Consider the following 14812-nt stretch of genomic DNA (forward strand, 5'->3'; position numbering starts at 1 on the left):
AGCGTAAGCGCAAGGAGGCTGAAGAGGCCGCCGCTATCGCCGCCGAGGAGGAGAGGAAGAGGCTCGAGGCTGAAGCCGCTGCCGAAGAGGAGCGCAAGCAGAAGGAGGCCGAGGAGGCCGCTGCCGCCGCCGAGGAGGAGAGGAAGCGACGTGAGGCCGAGGAGGCCGCTGCTGAGGAAGAGCGGAAGAAGGAGACCGAGGAGGCTGCCGCCGAAGAGGAGAGGAAGAGGCTCGAAGCCGAAGCCGAGGCCGCCGCCGCTGAGAAGGAGCGCACGCGCAAGGAGGCCGAGGAGGCCGCCGCCGAGGCGGAGAGGAAACAGAAGGAGGCCGAAGAAGAGGCCGCCGCCGCTGCTGCCGCTGAGGAGGAGGAGGAGCGGAAGCAGAAGGAGGCCGCCGCCGCCGAAGAGGACAGGAAGCGGAGGGAGGCCGAAGAAGAGGCGGCCGCAGCTGCTGCGGAGGAGAAGAAGAAGCGAGAGGCGGCCGCGGCCGAGGCCCAGGAGGCGGAGGAGGCCAAGCGGAGGAAGGTGGGCGAGCGGCAGGCGGCCCGGAACCAGTTCGTGGAGGACGGGGAGGACCTGGCGCCCGTGCCCAGCAGCTCCGGCTCGAGCTCCGGCCAGTCAGCCTTCAAGGTGCCGCCGTGCTGCAAGCAGTTCTGCGTCCTCTTCTAAAGCAGAACACCACCAGCAACACTTATTTTAGCTAAAATAAGAGTTTAAAAAATACAATAAAATAAAATACAAATTATTCTCTTTATGTAAAATGACTTTGTATTTATTCACCCTAATGGGTTGTAATTGAGACGAGCCTGCTACTCCTCGCGGAAGAGGCACAGCTTGCGGCCGGCGACGTCGGCGTTGAGTACGCGGCCCTCGCACGAGGACTTGAGGTGGCACTTGTTGTGCAGCCACTCCACGGCCACGGCTTCGGCGCGCTGCGTGCGCTCGGTGTCCTCGCTCCACGCGAACTCGCCCCGGTACCGGCCTCCGCCACCGGGCAGCGAGGCCGTGAGCACCAGCTTCTTCACCTTGCGGCCGCCCATCGTGGGCGCTCCTGACACTGAGCGCGGGTTGATCCTCGTCGCCTCCATCATCTCCCCATTGTCGTACTCCACCACCGCTTCCAGTACCGACGCCATTGAGAAGTAGTTGTTAGCGGTAATATTGGTGCGTGAGGCGCACCGCGAGCTTTGTGCAGGTACAGGCTTGTGGCGACGAAGCGGAGAAGGTGATTCGAGGAACGACAATAATGAACCCTACAAGTAAGGTGGCGGTTGACGTGTGAGCATGTGGGTGTGCTGTGCCGGGATGTGGAATGCGAAGTATGCGATCGAGGAGTTACCGACGGTTCGCGTGGTTAGGCGAACAGGGCGACATTCGGCAAAACTATTTTTCGTGTGTTGAGCCCCACCAGGTACTTGTGCTGTGCTGTGCTGTACATGTAGCAGTTCTCTTTACTACACACCACACACAACACAAGCAAAGATGGAAACCATGCGTCTGGTGTTGCTCGGTTCGGGAGGTGTGGGCAAGTCTTGCATCACCATCCGCTACGTTCAGGACTCCTTCGTGACCGAGTACGACCCCACCATCGAGGACAGCTACCGACGGCAGGTCGAAGTAGACGGCCAACAAGTCATGCTCGAGATTCTCGACACAGCCGGCACCGAGCAGTTCACTGCGTACGTGTCTTCCCTTCATCTTTTTCTTCCTCTACCCGTTGCAATCTTGACTTCTTAAACCTTGTGGCTGACTTCGTCTTCTACACGCATGCACACAGTATGCGGGACTTGTACATGAAGAACGGCGATGGTTTCATCCTCGTGTACAGTATCATCGCGCGATCGACCTTCAACGACCTTCCCGACCTGCGACAGCAGATCTTGCAGGTCAAGGACAGGGACGAGGTGCCGATGGTGCTGGTGGGCAACAAGTGCGATGCCGACGACCACCGCCAGGTGAGCCGAGACGAGGCCCAGCGGCTGGTGGACAAGTGGGGCAGCTCGGCCAGCTTCTTCGAGACCTCGGCCAAGCAGAACCTGCGGGTGAGCGACGTGTTCGCAGACCTCACGCGACGCATCCTTGAAGAAAAGCGAGGCGGCAAGGACGGCAAGAAGAAGGGCCGAAAGTACAACAAGGACGGATCGTCCTCCAAGTGCACCCTCTTCTAAACGCACAACACTATTGTTTTTTTAAAAAACTTGTAAATACACATGCACAGAGAATGAGAAATTATTGCAGTAACACAGGGAGAGAGAAATATATCTACATGAAGGTGGTGTTCGTGTCGGGCCACGCGGATTAGCCGTTCCAGCGGTGGGTTTCGACTTGCGCGATGCCATCGATCTTGATGGTGTCGAGTTCGACGTCGGGCGTGGGCTCCTCGTTCAGCGCCGCCATCACGAGGCCCTGGCCGTGGTCCGCCGCCAGCCGTCGCTGGCGCGCCTTGTACACCGATGCGCCCAGCACCACCACGGCCAGCATCAACAGCATCACGCAGACCGCCACCGTGCCTGCATTATTATTATTATTATTATTCGGATTATATTATTCGGCCGGCACATCAGCACACCATGGCACCAGCACGCGTGTTGTGTCGTGTGCTAATTGAAGCGTGCGGTGATTGAGCGTGTGTCGAGTACCCAGCACGATGCCGAGCACACGGCTTGTGTCGGTCGAATCCGCGCTCGGCGGTTCCTCACAGTAGGTGCCCTGCGCCAAATGGCACGACGGACACCACACACACACACACACACACACACACACACACACACACACACACACACGGTGAGGGAAATGGACTGGCACGTGTTTGCGGCGCGATCAGTTTGGCGTACGGAGTAGCCGTTGCGGCAGGAGCACCCGGCGGTGGTGCAGGTGCCCGTGTTGGAGCAGAGCACGCCGTCGTTGATGCACCGATAGAGCGAGCTCGTGGGCTGGCCCTGGCAGCGGGCCTCGGCCAGCGCGCGCAGGATGGCCCGCCGCACTTGCGGCAGCACACCCGCAACGATCGCCCCGTTCCTGTGTGTGTGTGTGTGTGTGTGTGTGTGGTGTGCGGTGTGGCATGTGTGCGCACGCGCGTGTTAGCGTGACATTGGCCCACGATGTACGCACGCACGACGCCAAGAGAGGGTGAGCGCACTCGAGAGCGTCGTCGAAGGCGTTGGTATCGGTTTGGGTCCACCACAGGAAGTCGTTCAGGGCACGCGCGCTCGCGCAGAAATTGGTCGGGTGGGTGTGGAAGGCCATCGCGCCCATCCCCACCAGAGGCCACCCGGTTGCATCGGGGCCTTCGCGAACACATTCACCGTAAGCCGCGGGGAACACGACACGAGCGCACACGCGCACACCGCACACGCGCACGACACGCGCGGGTAAGTACCGAGGGCGAGCGTGTAGAGGCCGCCGGTGGAGTTGGGTCCGGGTGCGCCGACGAGCTGCGGGGCGAAGTCGAGGAGGGTGGTGAGGAGGGCGTTGAAATCGAGCTCGACGAGCACTTGTTCGCCGTCGGGCTTCTCGCGGAGGACGTTGCCCGCCTGGATCTGCGGGCTGAGGGCCGCCGCCGGCCACACGGCGAACCCGTCGTTCAGCCCGTTCAGCGTGTTTGGCACGTCTGCGCGCGACACGACACGACACGACACACGCGACACACGCATCAATCATGACTTCTTCTTCTTTTTCTTCTTCTTCGCATCGCGTTACCTGACGTGGACACCGAGGTGTTGAGTGCGACCACGAACGAGTACATGGACGATGCGTCGGCCACCTGAACACACGACACGACACGACACGACACGACACGACACGACACGACACGACACGACACGACACGACCAACGACACGACACGACACGACACGACACGACACACAAACCACCACACGGATGAGCGTTTCTTCCGGAGAAGAGAGGAGAGGAGGGGAGGAGAGAGACGGACGGAGGCGTTGAAGAGTGGGACGGCCTTGGCGAGGAGCTGGTGGAGGGCGGAGGTCTCCACGCCGGACGCGGACGCCGACGCCGGATACACCACCCGCACGAAGCGGTCGGGCAGCACCACCAGCGGATTCAGACGACTCAAATTCTCGTGATTCCACTTCTGCGCTCGTCGCACACGCACACACACGCAGATGAGACACACGCGCACAGTGTGTCGTGTCGTTGGTCGTGTCGTGTCGTTGGTCGTGTCGTGTCGTTGGTCGTGTCGTGTCGTACCTGGATGCGGCCGAGGTAGATGTCGGCGATGGCGGGGAGATCAAAGGTGAGCAGGGGGGAGTCGGGGAGGGTGTAGGCCGGCACGTAGGGGAAGGCCGCGACCGGCAGCACCACCCGCCCCTCGCCGTCAGCCATGGCCGTCGTCGTCTCGGACGGGTCGCCCCTGAGCAGCGCAAAGTCGGCGTTGCCGTGGCCCAACCCCGACAGGGCGACTGAGTCGGTGAGCACGGCCTCCACGTCGATCTCTTCGACGACGACACTGACCCGCGCGTAGTCATCACTACGACGCATGTGCGTGCGTGCGGCGGTGCGTGCGTGCGGTGTGTGCGGTGGTGAGTCTGAGAGAGCGGAGAACGCACACGCCCACCGGGGGGGGGGTACGAACGCCCATCGGGAGTAGAACTCGTAGGGCGTGCCCGCGAGGCCAAAGAGCGCCACCGTATCGAGAACGGCCAGCCCGTTGCAGGTGAACCGGTTCAACGAACCCAGCACACGCCTGCGCCACGCACCCAAACCGCATAAGCACGCGTGTGCGTGTGCGTGTGCGTGTGCGTGTGCGTGTGCGTGTGCGTGTGCGTGTGCGTGTGCGTGTGCGTGCGTGTCGGTGGAATTGAGGGCTCGAACCGGGTGTAGGAGGGGAGGAGCGGGGCGTAGCCGGCGGCGGTGGCGTCGTTGCTGGCCTGCGTGTTGGAGAAGGCCCACTGGAGGAATTCCGCGAACTGCTGGACGGGCACGCACGAACCTCCGCCGGTCCGGTCGACGAAGAACGTCGCGAAGGAGAGGTACGACAGCGGCCAGCTGTCCTCTCCTGTGCGCGTCGCCATCAATCGAATGAAGACAATGATCAAGACAATGAGCTCTAATAATGATAATAATGATGACGATAATAATGATAATAATGATAACGATAACGATTGACGAGGTGTAGCAAAGTCGTACCGGGTCCGTTGAAGAGGTCGGCCGTGAGGTTACCGGCTTCGATCTGCGACTGCGCGTCGAGCATCGCTGCACGCGCGCGTGTGTACGATCAGAACCTCGAATCAAACGCGCGCGCGCGCCACACAACGACACGACACGAGACGCATGCGCGATGGTATACCGGATTGTACGCCGGCGGTGGTGGCAGTGAGGAGACGGCCGCCGCGATTCCACATCATAGCGGCGGGCAGCGACGTGTTGGCGAGCAGACCCACGCGCGCGTAGGTCAGCGCGTAGGGCGTGATCTGTGCGAGAAGCCACAAACTCGTGTTAATAATTTCGATGCGCTCCTGCGTGTTGCGTGTGTGCGGTGGTGCGTGTGCTACGTCGTGTGTGGCGGGAGTTGCAACGTACGGCGACGTGGTCGACGCGCTGCCGTGGGCTGACGAATCCTACGGAGCGGCCCTCCAGCACGGGCGGCAGCGACTCCATGTCCGTGAAGGCCGCGGCAAAATCGTAGCTGAACGACCCCAACGACCGAGCAAACGCCTGTCCACACAAAAACGAACAACACAACGCGCATCGCACACGACACACGACACACGCAGCACGACAGGCCATACATAACACGCATGACGCGCGACGCGCGACGCGTGATATGCGGAAAGAGATGAGGTCGAGAGGGGGAAGGGTGTGCGGAGGCGGTGGCGATGTACAGAGGTCTCGTCGAAGGAGCTGTTGGTGCCGAAGACGGTGGTGATGTTGGCGTGGGGCAGGTTCATGGCGGGGTTGAGCTCGATGAGCGCGGCATCGTCCCACATCGCGATCTTGCCCTGCCAGATATCTGCCAGCACCGTCCCGTTCAGCACCTGTGACACACGACACACACGACACACACGGTCAGCTTGAATTTGATGTGTCGTGTGGTTGAATCGGCGAGAGTGAAAAAGCGCACGAGCGTGGCGTTTGCGCCGGGCAGGTTGTAGGCGATGACCACCGTGTTGCCAGCGATCGGCAGCTGCACCACGGATTGACCGCCGGCGCCGGCCACCTGGGACTGGAGCACGGCGGGCGGCAGCGCGTCGTCCACCGCCGCAAAGTCGAGCTGGCCGCCTGGTTGCATGCAACACGGCTGGCGTGTGAGTCCCCCCCCCAAGAGCGAAGAGCGTTCGTGGGAAAGAACGAAGCGAGGTGTGGGTACTGAGGAAGAGCTGTAGGGCGGCGATGGCGGGCTGTGGCGTGTGGGTGACGGCCACGGGGCTCGTGGTGAAGGCGTGGTCGGCGCTCCACACCTCCCAGAGACTGGTGGTCAGCACCCCTCCGCCACCGAACACATCGTATGCCCCACTTGCCGCACCTGCACAAGAATTAATATTACAATTATTGTTGTTATTATTTTAACAAAAAATACTGCTAAAAATCTTATAACGATGCAATACAAATAAAAATAAAAATAAAAGTCAGTTGGTTGTAATGGGTACCGGCAAGGATAAGAAAAAGAACGAAGGAGAGTGCCCACGAGGAAGAAAGGGACGAGCGCACTCCTGCTCTGGCGCGCATCTTTTGTGGTTTGCCAGCCTTGGGAACGGTTGTCGCGATGAAAAAATAAAAAAACATAAAAAAAATGAAGCCTGTTGTGTGGGCCAATCCAAAGCCGCGCCTTTTTGCACAACACGACAATAGAACAGCTGCGTTGATGGTCGGATCGCCGTGAATGTGCGTGGCGGCTGGCTATGTAAGATCGCACGCAGGATGACTACAGCTCACTCGCGCGGTGTGCCATGCCCGGAGACAACCATACGGCCTCGCACCGTAACCTGTGCGTGATCGAGTGCCTTGACGTTAGCCCATAGCGGGAGTGTGTCTGAACTGGCACCCAACGAAGAAGCGCGCGAGAACGACGCCGCCACCCGCAAGAACGACGGAGCCGTGAGGAGAGCGTGACAGGCGACCGAAGCAAGGGCAGGCACCACTATAGTTCACACATTTCAACAACGACTGGATTGTCTGCCGATTTTGCTGTCTGAGTCAGCGTGTAGGTAACACTGCGCATTTATGTGCCCGATGATGGTGCTTGTAGTCATCTCGCTTTTCGCTGCCGTGTAGTTATCTCGTCTTTAGGTCATTTTCAATTCCCTGACGGACCCGCGGAACAAGTGCTGTCGACAGCTTTTTAGCTGGGGAGCCTGCAGATTTTGACGGCGCTGCAGAGCGGTCCGAGCGAAAAGTGTCGCCAGTCGGCCCTGGCAACGAAAGTAACGAAACACTTCTTATAAGGAAATAAATACCGAGAGCTGCCATCATCTTTGATTCTCTATTGGCGAAGTCCGTTTGATGCGATCATTGCGTAGCGGTGCGTAGTTTCTTGCTAAGGGCGATGATGGTGCCTTCGCGCAGGTCGAATAAAAAGAAAATAGATTTGCGTACTCGTTAGTGAATGCTATCGTGCTCTCCGGCGGCCATAAAAGCCCTCTGTTCATCTTCTCCATCTTTGCCGCTTCTCTCTCCACTCTCTTACCTCTTCGATCATAATTATGGAGACGAAGGTACGGTCATACACATTTCCGGGGTTCTTCTACTTTTGAATTACCTCGTTAATTCGAGGTCACCATCTAACTCTGCGGGTCCCTTGCAGTCTCCCACCGAGATTATGGCCGATGAGCTCCTCAAGCGCGGCAACGATGCCTACGAAGCGCGAGAGTACCTCATGGCCGTACATCATTTCAGCGAGGTACTCAAATTGATCCCCAGCCATCATACCGCCTACTACAATAGATCAGCCGCTCTGGTCTCCCTCAAAAGGTATCATTAACCGGGATTGCAACAATGCGAAGGCGCCATGACTCACATTGCCTCTCCCACCAGATTCGAAGAGGCTCTCAATGATGCACATTTAGTCACAACTCTCGCACCAAATTGGACTCCCGCCTATTCGCGCAAAGCCTATGTGCTTTGGTGCATGGGTGAGATCGGAAGAGGTACGCCTGCCCCATTGCATGGTGTTTCGATTTAGCTTTGGCTCATCCTTTCATTATTGTAGCGCTCGAAGCCTACGAAATCGCCAACTCGATGGAGCCCCACGACGAAGAGGTAAAGCGTCACATCGCCACGCTACAGAGCATTCTCCAGGAGAAAGACACATCTCTGCACCACGGAGACTCGAGCGGCTTGATGGAGGAAGAGGAGCCGCGAAAACGCTCTGAAAAAGAAGGTACGGAATTCCTCTTGATTTCGTCCTCGTTACCGATGCTCGCGGACCTGTCAGACAGATGTCGTAAGAGCTACACACATGTGTATCTTTCTAAATATTAACATTCCTCTTGCTTCCATACGTACTAGTGACCCTCTCCGAAGACTTCGAGTGCGTTCTGTGCCTGAAGGTCTTCTACGACCCGGTCACCACCCCGTGCGGGCACACCTTCTGCCGCAGCTGCCTCTTCCGTGCCATGGACCACGGCACGCAGTGCCCGCTGTGCCGCGGCGTGGTCCACCTGTCGTCGAACCACCCGGCCACCGTGACGCTCAAGAACATCATCAAGCGGCTCTTCCCCGACGAGTACCGCCAACGCGAGGAGGAAGCGCAGAAGGAGCTCATCCAGGACGAGACCTGCATGCCGCTCTTCCCGCTCAACGCGGTCGTCTACCCGGGCATGCGCTTCCCAATGCACATCTTCGAGGCCCGCTACCGGCTCATGCTCCGACGGTGCATGGCTGGGGCCAAGACCTTCGGCCTCATCAACATCCGACGAGACAGCTCCGGCTCGTCGTGGGTGCCCTACGACGTGGGTTGCACGCTCGAGATCAACAAGATCAACATGTACGACCTTCTTTCCCCCTTCTTCTTCTTCTTCTCTTTCTCCGGAGCGGGAGGAGGCGTGGTCTAACCTTCAACTCTCTCTCTCTCTTCTCTCTTGCTGCGACACAGTTTGCCGGACGGGCGAAGCTACATCGACACTCGATGCAAGCGGCGCTTCCGGGTGCTGGAGAAGTGGGAGATGGACGGCTACCTGGTGGGCAAGATTCAGTACATCGACGACGAGAACATGCGGGAAGAGGAAGCTGAGATCTTCCGCCGACAAGTGCAAGAGACCAGGTACGAAGACAACTCTCCACCCACACCCTACCCCGCACTCTGCGTTCGTGTGTGTTGATTATGTTGTTCCGCTTGTTTGGTTTAGTCCCGTTTCCGGTGATGATGGCGATGGTGATGATGATGCGCTGCACTTTCCTTATGATCAGTAATTAGATTCTCTCTATCTCTCCATCATTATTATTTTCATTCTTTCCTCTCTCTATCCACAAACTGTACAGCTCTCTTTCTTGTAAATACGTTCCTTCTATCAGTTTCACATGCCCGCAGGCAATAAATTAGCTTTTACACTTTACGTGCATCATCATCGTCATTGTTTTATCATCGCCACGCAAACACACTGCCTCCGTTAAGGACTACTTCTCACCGGTGCCTTCTCCTTCTTCATGTTATTGCAGGGGATTGATGAACGGCCTCCTGGCCTCTGGCATTTGCGAGACGAACGAGCAGATCAAGAAGCTGCTCACCCAGGCTGGCGACATGCCCACCGACGACCTCCAGTTCTCGTACTGGATGTCCACGATCCTCCCCGTCAACACAGATATCAAGCAAGAGTTGCTCGAGATGACGTCGACGACGAGGCGATTCGCGCGGATCCTCGACATCCTGCGAATCTACTTTGGCTTCTCCTACAACACCCAGCCGACCTTCTTCCCGCCGCCACCACCACAGCAGCAGCCACCACCTCTCACCGCCCTTCGAGGACTCTCTGGCGGCACCATGGGCGGCGGCGGCGGCATGCAAGGAATGCAAGGAATGGGCGGAGGAATGATGGGCGGCGTGGCGACGGGCGGCGGAGGAATGCAAGGGCTGGGTGGCGGGGCGATGGGCGGCTTCGGCAGAGGACAAGCGCCTGCGAGTGGAACGTCAACGGGCGGAGGCTTCCAGTACGGCGGCCCACAGCAACAGCAACAGCAACAGCAACAGCAGCGACCACCAGCGCTGCCCGAGAACTGCATCCTCTCCTAGCCACATCACCGTCCCGACATCTCTCCTTCTTCCTCCTTCGACTTCGTCGCTTGCGACGGGGTGCTCTGCGCCGGCTTCCGCCTTTCCGCAGCACAGACCTTATTTATTCGACGGGTGCAGCCACCTCTGTAATTACAACATCAACCAAGCACACAACATCCAGTAGCGCTACACAGTATATTGTGTACATATAAAATACAACAACATCAACAGCGTTAACCTCACTCGGGCACTTTAAACACGCCGAGCACAGCTCCCCACTCTGCGCAACAGTCAGCCGGAAACACGTGATGCAAATCGAGAGCGGCATTCCCGTCCTATTTCTTCTTGCCCTTTCCCGGTTCGCAGTGGCGCGAGCTGGTCTTCTCTGGTTGGCGGTGGCAGTTGATGGCGATGTTGGCACACTTGCTTATAAGTTGCGGAGAGATTGAAGACTTTGCTCCGATTCGCCCTCGCGAGCCGATGGCTCCGCTCTCTACACCCGAGGGGGCGAGGGCGCTGTTCTTCATGTCCTCCCCTCTTGTGGTCCCTTGGTTGTTCGTTTCCGGACCAGAGGAATTACTCTCTCTCTCTCTCTCTCCTCTCCACCAGCAACTTGTTTTTTATTTTTATAGTCTCTCTCAGCATCTCTTTCGCTTTTCTACTTCACCCACCGCCTGCAAAGATGAGCCATCACCACATGACCGCGGGTGTCGTCGAAGATTCAGGCCTCACGTCGCTCGCCCTGGCCAGCATCGCTCACTCGCGATCATCACCACCCTCGAGGAGTTCTGTACAGATCAAACCTGCGCTACGTCGACCCCTGCGACGACACCACCGACCCTGGGAGGAAGACGAAGAGGATGATGATGCATCTTCCTCAACATCCTCACCATCGTCATCATCATCTACGGCCGAGAGCTGGACCAACCACGGCGTACCCCAGGACCTGACGTCGCGTCATCGGCCTCTTCCTCATGACCGAAAAAGGACCAGCAGGCGAGTAAACGTAAAGCTCGAAACCGACCTGGGAGGCCCTCGGGACCACCTTCATCAACAAGATGAGGGCGATCGAGCTGCAGCTCCAGCTACCAGGACGAGAGCTGGACGGTCGAGGGCCAAGCGCGTCAAGGTCGAAGAAGAGCCCGCCCAACTACTAGGTGAAACGCGAGACCGCGCAGAGCAAGAAGAAGAAGACGTACTAGCACGACACGCGACAGAGCCTAGGGGCAAGGCGTCGCCCATGAGCCGTCCAGTGCCTGCATCACCTTCGCGACTTCCATCTCTGCCCTCGCTACTTCTTCCCTCCGCCCCCTTCCAACACCCCTCGTCGCACCCTCTTCTTCCCACGATGGCCGCTACACCGACCATCTTCACCCCCTCGCCTCCTTCTGCACCATCTTCCTCTTCCCTGGCACCGCAGACGAGCTACTACGATGCGGCGGTCCTACACTACTACCTCTCCCTGGCGGCCTGGTACTCGCGCCCTCAACCAGACCAACAGCAGCCGCAACATCCCTACCCACACCTTCTACCCGCGATCAGCATGTCGTCGACCACGACTTCTACGTCCATCGCATCATCTTCTGATCTACTGCCCACACAACCACAACATCTCGCTTCTTCGTCTACGCGCTTTCCTCCCATCGAGCCTTCTCCTTCATCTCCTTCATCTTCCACTTCTGCTCAACCACCGGGCTTCGTCTTCAGGGACGAGACGGACAAGCTCGCCCTGGCCGCCGAGAGAAGGAGGCGCCGCTCGCTGACGACACCGACAGCGACGCGTTGGGACGACCGCCAACCGCTCCCCGAGCAGCGAAGCCCTCCGAGCTACGCCGGCCAGCAGGCAAAGAGCGAAAGCGACAACTACAAGAAGGAGAAGAACGAAGAGCCGACGGCGGGTGGTGAAGGCAACGAGCGCCAGGCTACGTGGCGAGACAGGCAGGGCTGCTTCACCTTCCACACCCTGGAGTCTCTCGAGGCGAGCAAGAAGAAAGGAGGCCGGGTGAGGTTGAAGTGGCGGAAAGACCCGTAGGGTTGCCTCTTTGTGCTACCCGGGTGGAATAGTAGCATGACCTAGTGAACTAAGTAAGTTGAACAACAACCACGCATTGGGCACATCTCAGCAATCAACACCTGCTTTCTCATTGGGGGGCTTTTTATAAAACCTGGCCGAACCAAGGTCATCGGTTACCCGCCACCGGGGAAGCCAGGGAAGGTCATGTGCCGGTCATACGGAATTATATGTTGTGTTTTTATTTCTCTCTTACTTTACAGCACACCTGGTGATGGCAGCAGCTGACCATCCACACCTCCTCGAGCCACCCGGTCGTGCGCTCCGCTCGCTTCTTTCTTCTTTTCCACCGTTCGCTCATTCACCCGTCCATGTTCTCCACCGGCACGGGCGCAGGGGCTGCCGCAACGCTCTCCACCGCGGCGGCGAGCTCGTCGCCGTCGCTGTTGGCGTCGATGTTGTTTTGTGTCATCGCTGCGGCGAGAGCCGGCGTCGTCGTTCCGTTGTTCTCGCTGCCCACCACCGCACCAGCGCCGTGGGCCTGGGTGGTGGTGGCTGCAGGCGATGTTCGGCGCTTGGCCAGCCGGACGGGCGAGGGCTGCCCCGCTGGCGCGTTCGGTAACCGCCGCCGCTTGGTCGCCGGCGACCCCTGTTCTTCAGCCTCGGCCTTCCCATCTTCTGCGACCAGCGCTGCAGGCGACGCTTCCTCAACGCCGCTAGCGCATTCCATCGCCGCGCCTCCGCCATCTTCCACCACCACCGACGTTGCCTGGTGCTCGTCGTTCTTCTTCTTCTCATCATCGCCGTCGTCTTCCACATTCTTTCTCTTTCCGACGATGCTGCCGCTGTCGGCGCCGGCGGAGGCTTGATGGCCGTCCGAGTCGCCGTCGCGGTCCATCTCGTTGTGGCCGCCGTTCTCGCGGATGTCATCGCCCGCTGGCGTCGGCTCGACCATGGCCTCGCTCATATTGGCCGCCGACTTGAGACTGCTCTCTGCGCTCTGCTCCTCCTCCTCTGCGTCGCGGTCATCATCGCGCTCTCCCTCGGTCGACTGTTGTGGCTGCTGCTGCTGGCGGGCTGGCGCCGCGCCGGCCTGGCCCCACCGGGGCACGTACACGCTGTTCTCCAGCAAGTCGATCAACGTCTTCTCGATCGCCTTCTCCCTCTCCCTATCATACGTACGTCATCACACGTCAGCACGCGACACACGACACACGACACACACATGTTCATCTCGATCTCGTGTGTAAGCGAACCGTTTGAGGCGGGCGTAGTCGTGTCGCCTCTCGGAGCGGCCGCAGTCCTGGCAAAAGGTCTCGCCGCGCCGGCCCTTGCGCCACTGGGGCGTCTGGTCGGTCAGGCAGTTGTCGCAGTGGTCCTTGTACCGCACGTTGGCCTTCTTCTTCTTCATCACCTGGTGCAGCTTCGAGGCCGACATCGACCGCGACAGCAGGTGGCCCGTCGGCGACGCCATGTACGCTGCAGCGGCCGCCGCCGCCGCTGTGGCCGCCGAGGGCGAACCCAGGCCTCCGCCGCCGCCGCTGCTGCCGGCGTTGGCGAGGCCCAGGGAGGCGGCCAGTGCGGCGGCGACGGGGGCCGAAGCGCCAAAGGAGGAGGGCGAGGCGGCGGGCACGAAGAGCGTGGTGGTGGACGAGGGCGCCGACGAGCTGAGCGACTGCGAGCCGCCGCGCGATGACGATGATACGAACGGGCTGCCGTGGGCCGAGCTGCTGCTTTCGTCATCCTCGGACGAGCTCGAGTTGAAGTGAATCGACGACGACGAGGAGGAGGAGGCGGCGGCGGTTGAAGAGGATGAAGGAGACGGTGACGCCTCGACGTAGACCCGGAGTGGGTGGCTTCGGTGGCGCTGTGTAGGAGGGGCGACGAAGACGTAGATGACGACGTAGAGCCAGTCGACAAAGTAGTGGTGGTTGTAGAAGTAGAGGAGGAGGAGGAGGAAGAAGAAGCTGCGAGTAGCGGCTGCAATGGCTCATGAGGTGGGGCACTGCCCGTGCTGGTGACGCTGCTCATCGAGGTGGTGGACGCCATATCGCGCTTGCTACTGCTCTCTGCTGAGCAGCTCGTCTACTCTGCAGAAGCCAAGAAGGGGGCAGAGGGAGGAGGTGAGGAAGGATCTGTCCGCGGCACATAGGAGCACAGAGCAAAAGGAACGGCCAAAAGTGAGAGAGAAACGTGTCGAAGAAGGAGTAGAAGATGAACGACAAGAAGATGCGGATGCGTCACAACGGAAGGGCAAGATTTTCACACAAAAGAACAATCTTGGCTCCCTTTGCTTTGTGCCATGAGTCCAGAAGGAGGAGCCCACGCTCGCATCCACGCCCGCTAGGTGCCAGGAGGCCATTGTTGTGTGCCAGGCAAATCCGACCAGACAAGCACAAGGATGACGAGAGCAAAACCTACTTCCCTGCAGGAAGTTGGCTGCCCGCTAATTTGGAGAGAGAATCCAAAACCGGAGAGGGAGAAGGAAAGCCAAAGTACCTTCTTGCCCAACGAAGAAGGAGGCCCAGGGAAGTGTGTCCCTAGATTTGATTTGAAAGCGGCCCGCTGCACAAGAAGGCGGCAACGGTACTCTCCCGGCAGTGCGACTCCGGAGATTTGAGAAAAGGCAGGAAAC

At 59.1% G+C, this 14812-nt stretch overlaps 6 protein-coding genes across 6 annotated transcripts; 3 read left to right on the plus strand and 3 right to left on the minus strand.

The window, feature by feature from the left end:
• Positions 1-808: 808 nt before the first annotated feature.
• ACA1_276760 (uncharacterized protein) lies at positions 809-1087 on the minus strand (the record flags this gene model as incomplete). The annotated part of the gene is made up of 1 exon (XM_004337405.1): positions 809-1087. One exon carries the CDS (start codon positions 1085-1087, stop codon positions 809-811), a length of 279 nt encoding a protein of 92 aa, XP_004337453.1.
• A 394-nt stretch (positions 1088-1481) lies between these two features.
• ACA1_276770 (uncharacterized protein) lies at positions 1482-2167 on the plus strand (the record flags this gene model as incomplete). Its single annotated transcript, XM_004337406.1, has 2 exons — positions 1482-1678; positions 1777-2167. 2 exons carry the CDS (start codon positions 1482-1484, stop codon positions 2165-2167), a joined length of 588 nt encoding a protein of 195 aa, XP_004337454.1.
• A 130-nt stretch (positions 2168-2297) lies between these two features.
• On the minus strand, positions 2298-6685 carry ACA1_276780 (phosphate-binding periplasmic protein, putative; the record flags this gene model as incomplete). The annotated part of the gene is made up of 17 exons (XM_004337407.1): positions 2298-2509; positions 2639-2708; positions 2834-3017; positions 3139-3286; positions 3379-3609; positions 3699-3762; positions 3933-4091; positions 4208-4466; positions 4593-4703; positions 4832-5015; positions 5147-5212; positions 5307-5430; positions 5540-5674; positions 5842-5994; positions 6081-6238; positions 6327-6472; positions 6660-6685. 17 exons carry the CDS (start codon positions 6683-6685, stop codon positions 2298-2300), a joined length of 2430 nt encoding a protein of 809 aa, XP_004337455.1.
• A 974-nt stretch (positions 6686-7659) lies between these two features.
• Positions 7660-10184, plus strand: ACA1_276790 (zinc finger, C3HC4 type (RING finger) domain containing protein; the record flags this gene model as incomplete). The annotated part of the gene is made up of 7 exons (XM_004337408.1): positions 7660-7671; positions 7761-7825; positions 7991-8103; positions 8166-8336; positions 8465-8942; positions 9051-9218; positions 9614-10184. The coding sequence occupies 7 exons, from the start codon at positions 7660-7662 to the stop codon at positions 10182-10184; spliced, it is 1578 nt and encodes a 525-aa protein (XP_004337456.1).
• Positions 10185-10863: 679 nt separating this feature from the next.
• Positions 10864-12198, plus strand: ACA1_276800 (uncharacterized protein; the record flags this gene model as incomplete). Its single annotated transcript, XM_004337409.1, has 2 exons — positions 10864-11732; positions 11874-12198. The coding sequence occupies 2 exons, from the start codon at positions 10864-10866 to the stop codon at positions 12196-12198; spliced, it is 1194 nt and encodes a 397-aa protein (XP_004337457.1).
• Positions 12199-12538: 340 nt separating this feature from the next.
• ACA1_276810 (GATA zinc finger domain containing protein) lies at positions 12539-14226 on the minus strand (the record flags this gene model as incomplete). The annotated part of the gene is made up of 3 exons (XM_004337410.1): positions 12539-13346; positions 13434-14157; positions 14184-14226. 3 exons carry the CDS (start codon positions 14224-14226, stop codon positions 12539-12541), a joined length of 1575 nt encoding a protein of 524 aa, XP_004337458.1.
• Positions 14227-14812: the final 586 nt, after the last annotated feature.

This window comes from Acanthamoeba castellanii (genome assembly GCF_000313135.1).
Source record: "Acanthamoeba castellanii str. Neff unplaced genomic scaffold scf7180000084774, whole genome shotgun sequence".
Lineage (NCBI taxonomy): Eukaryota > Discosea > Longamoebia > Acanthamoebidae > Acanthamoeba > Acanthamoeba castellanii.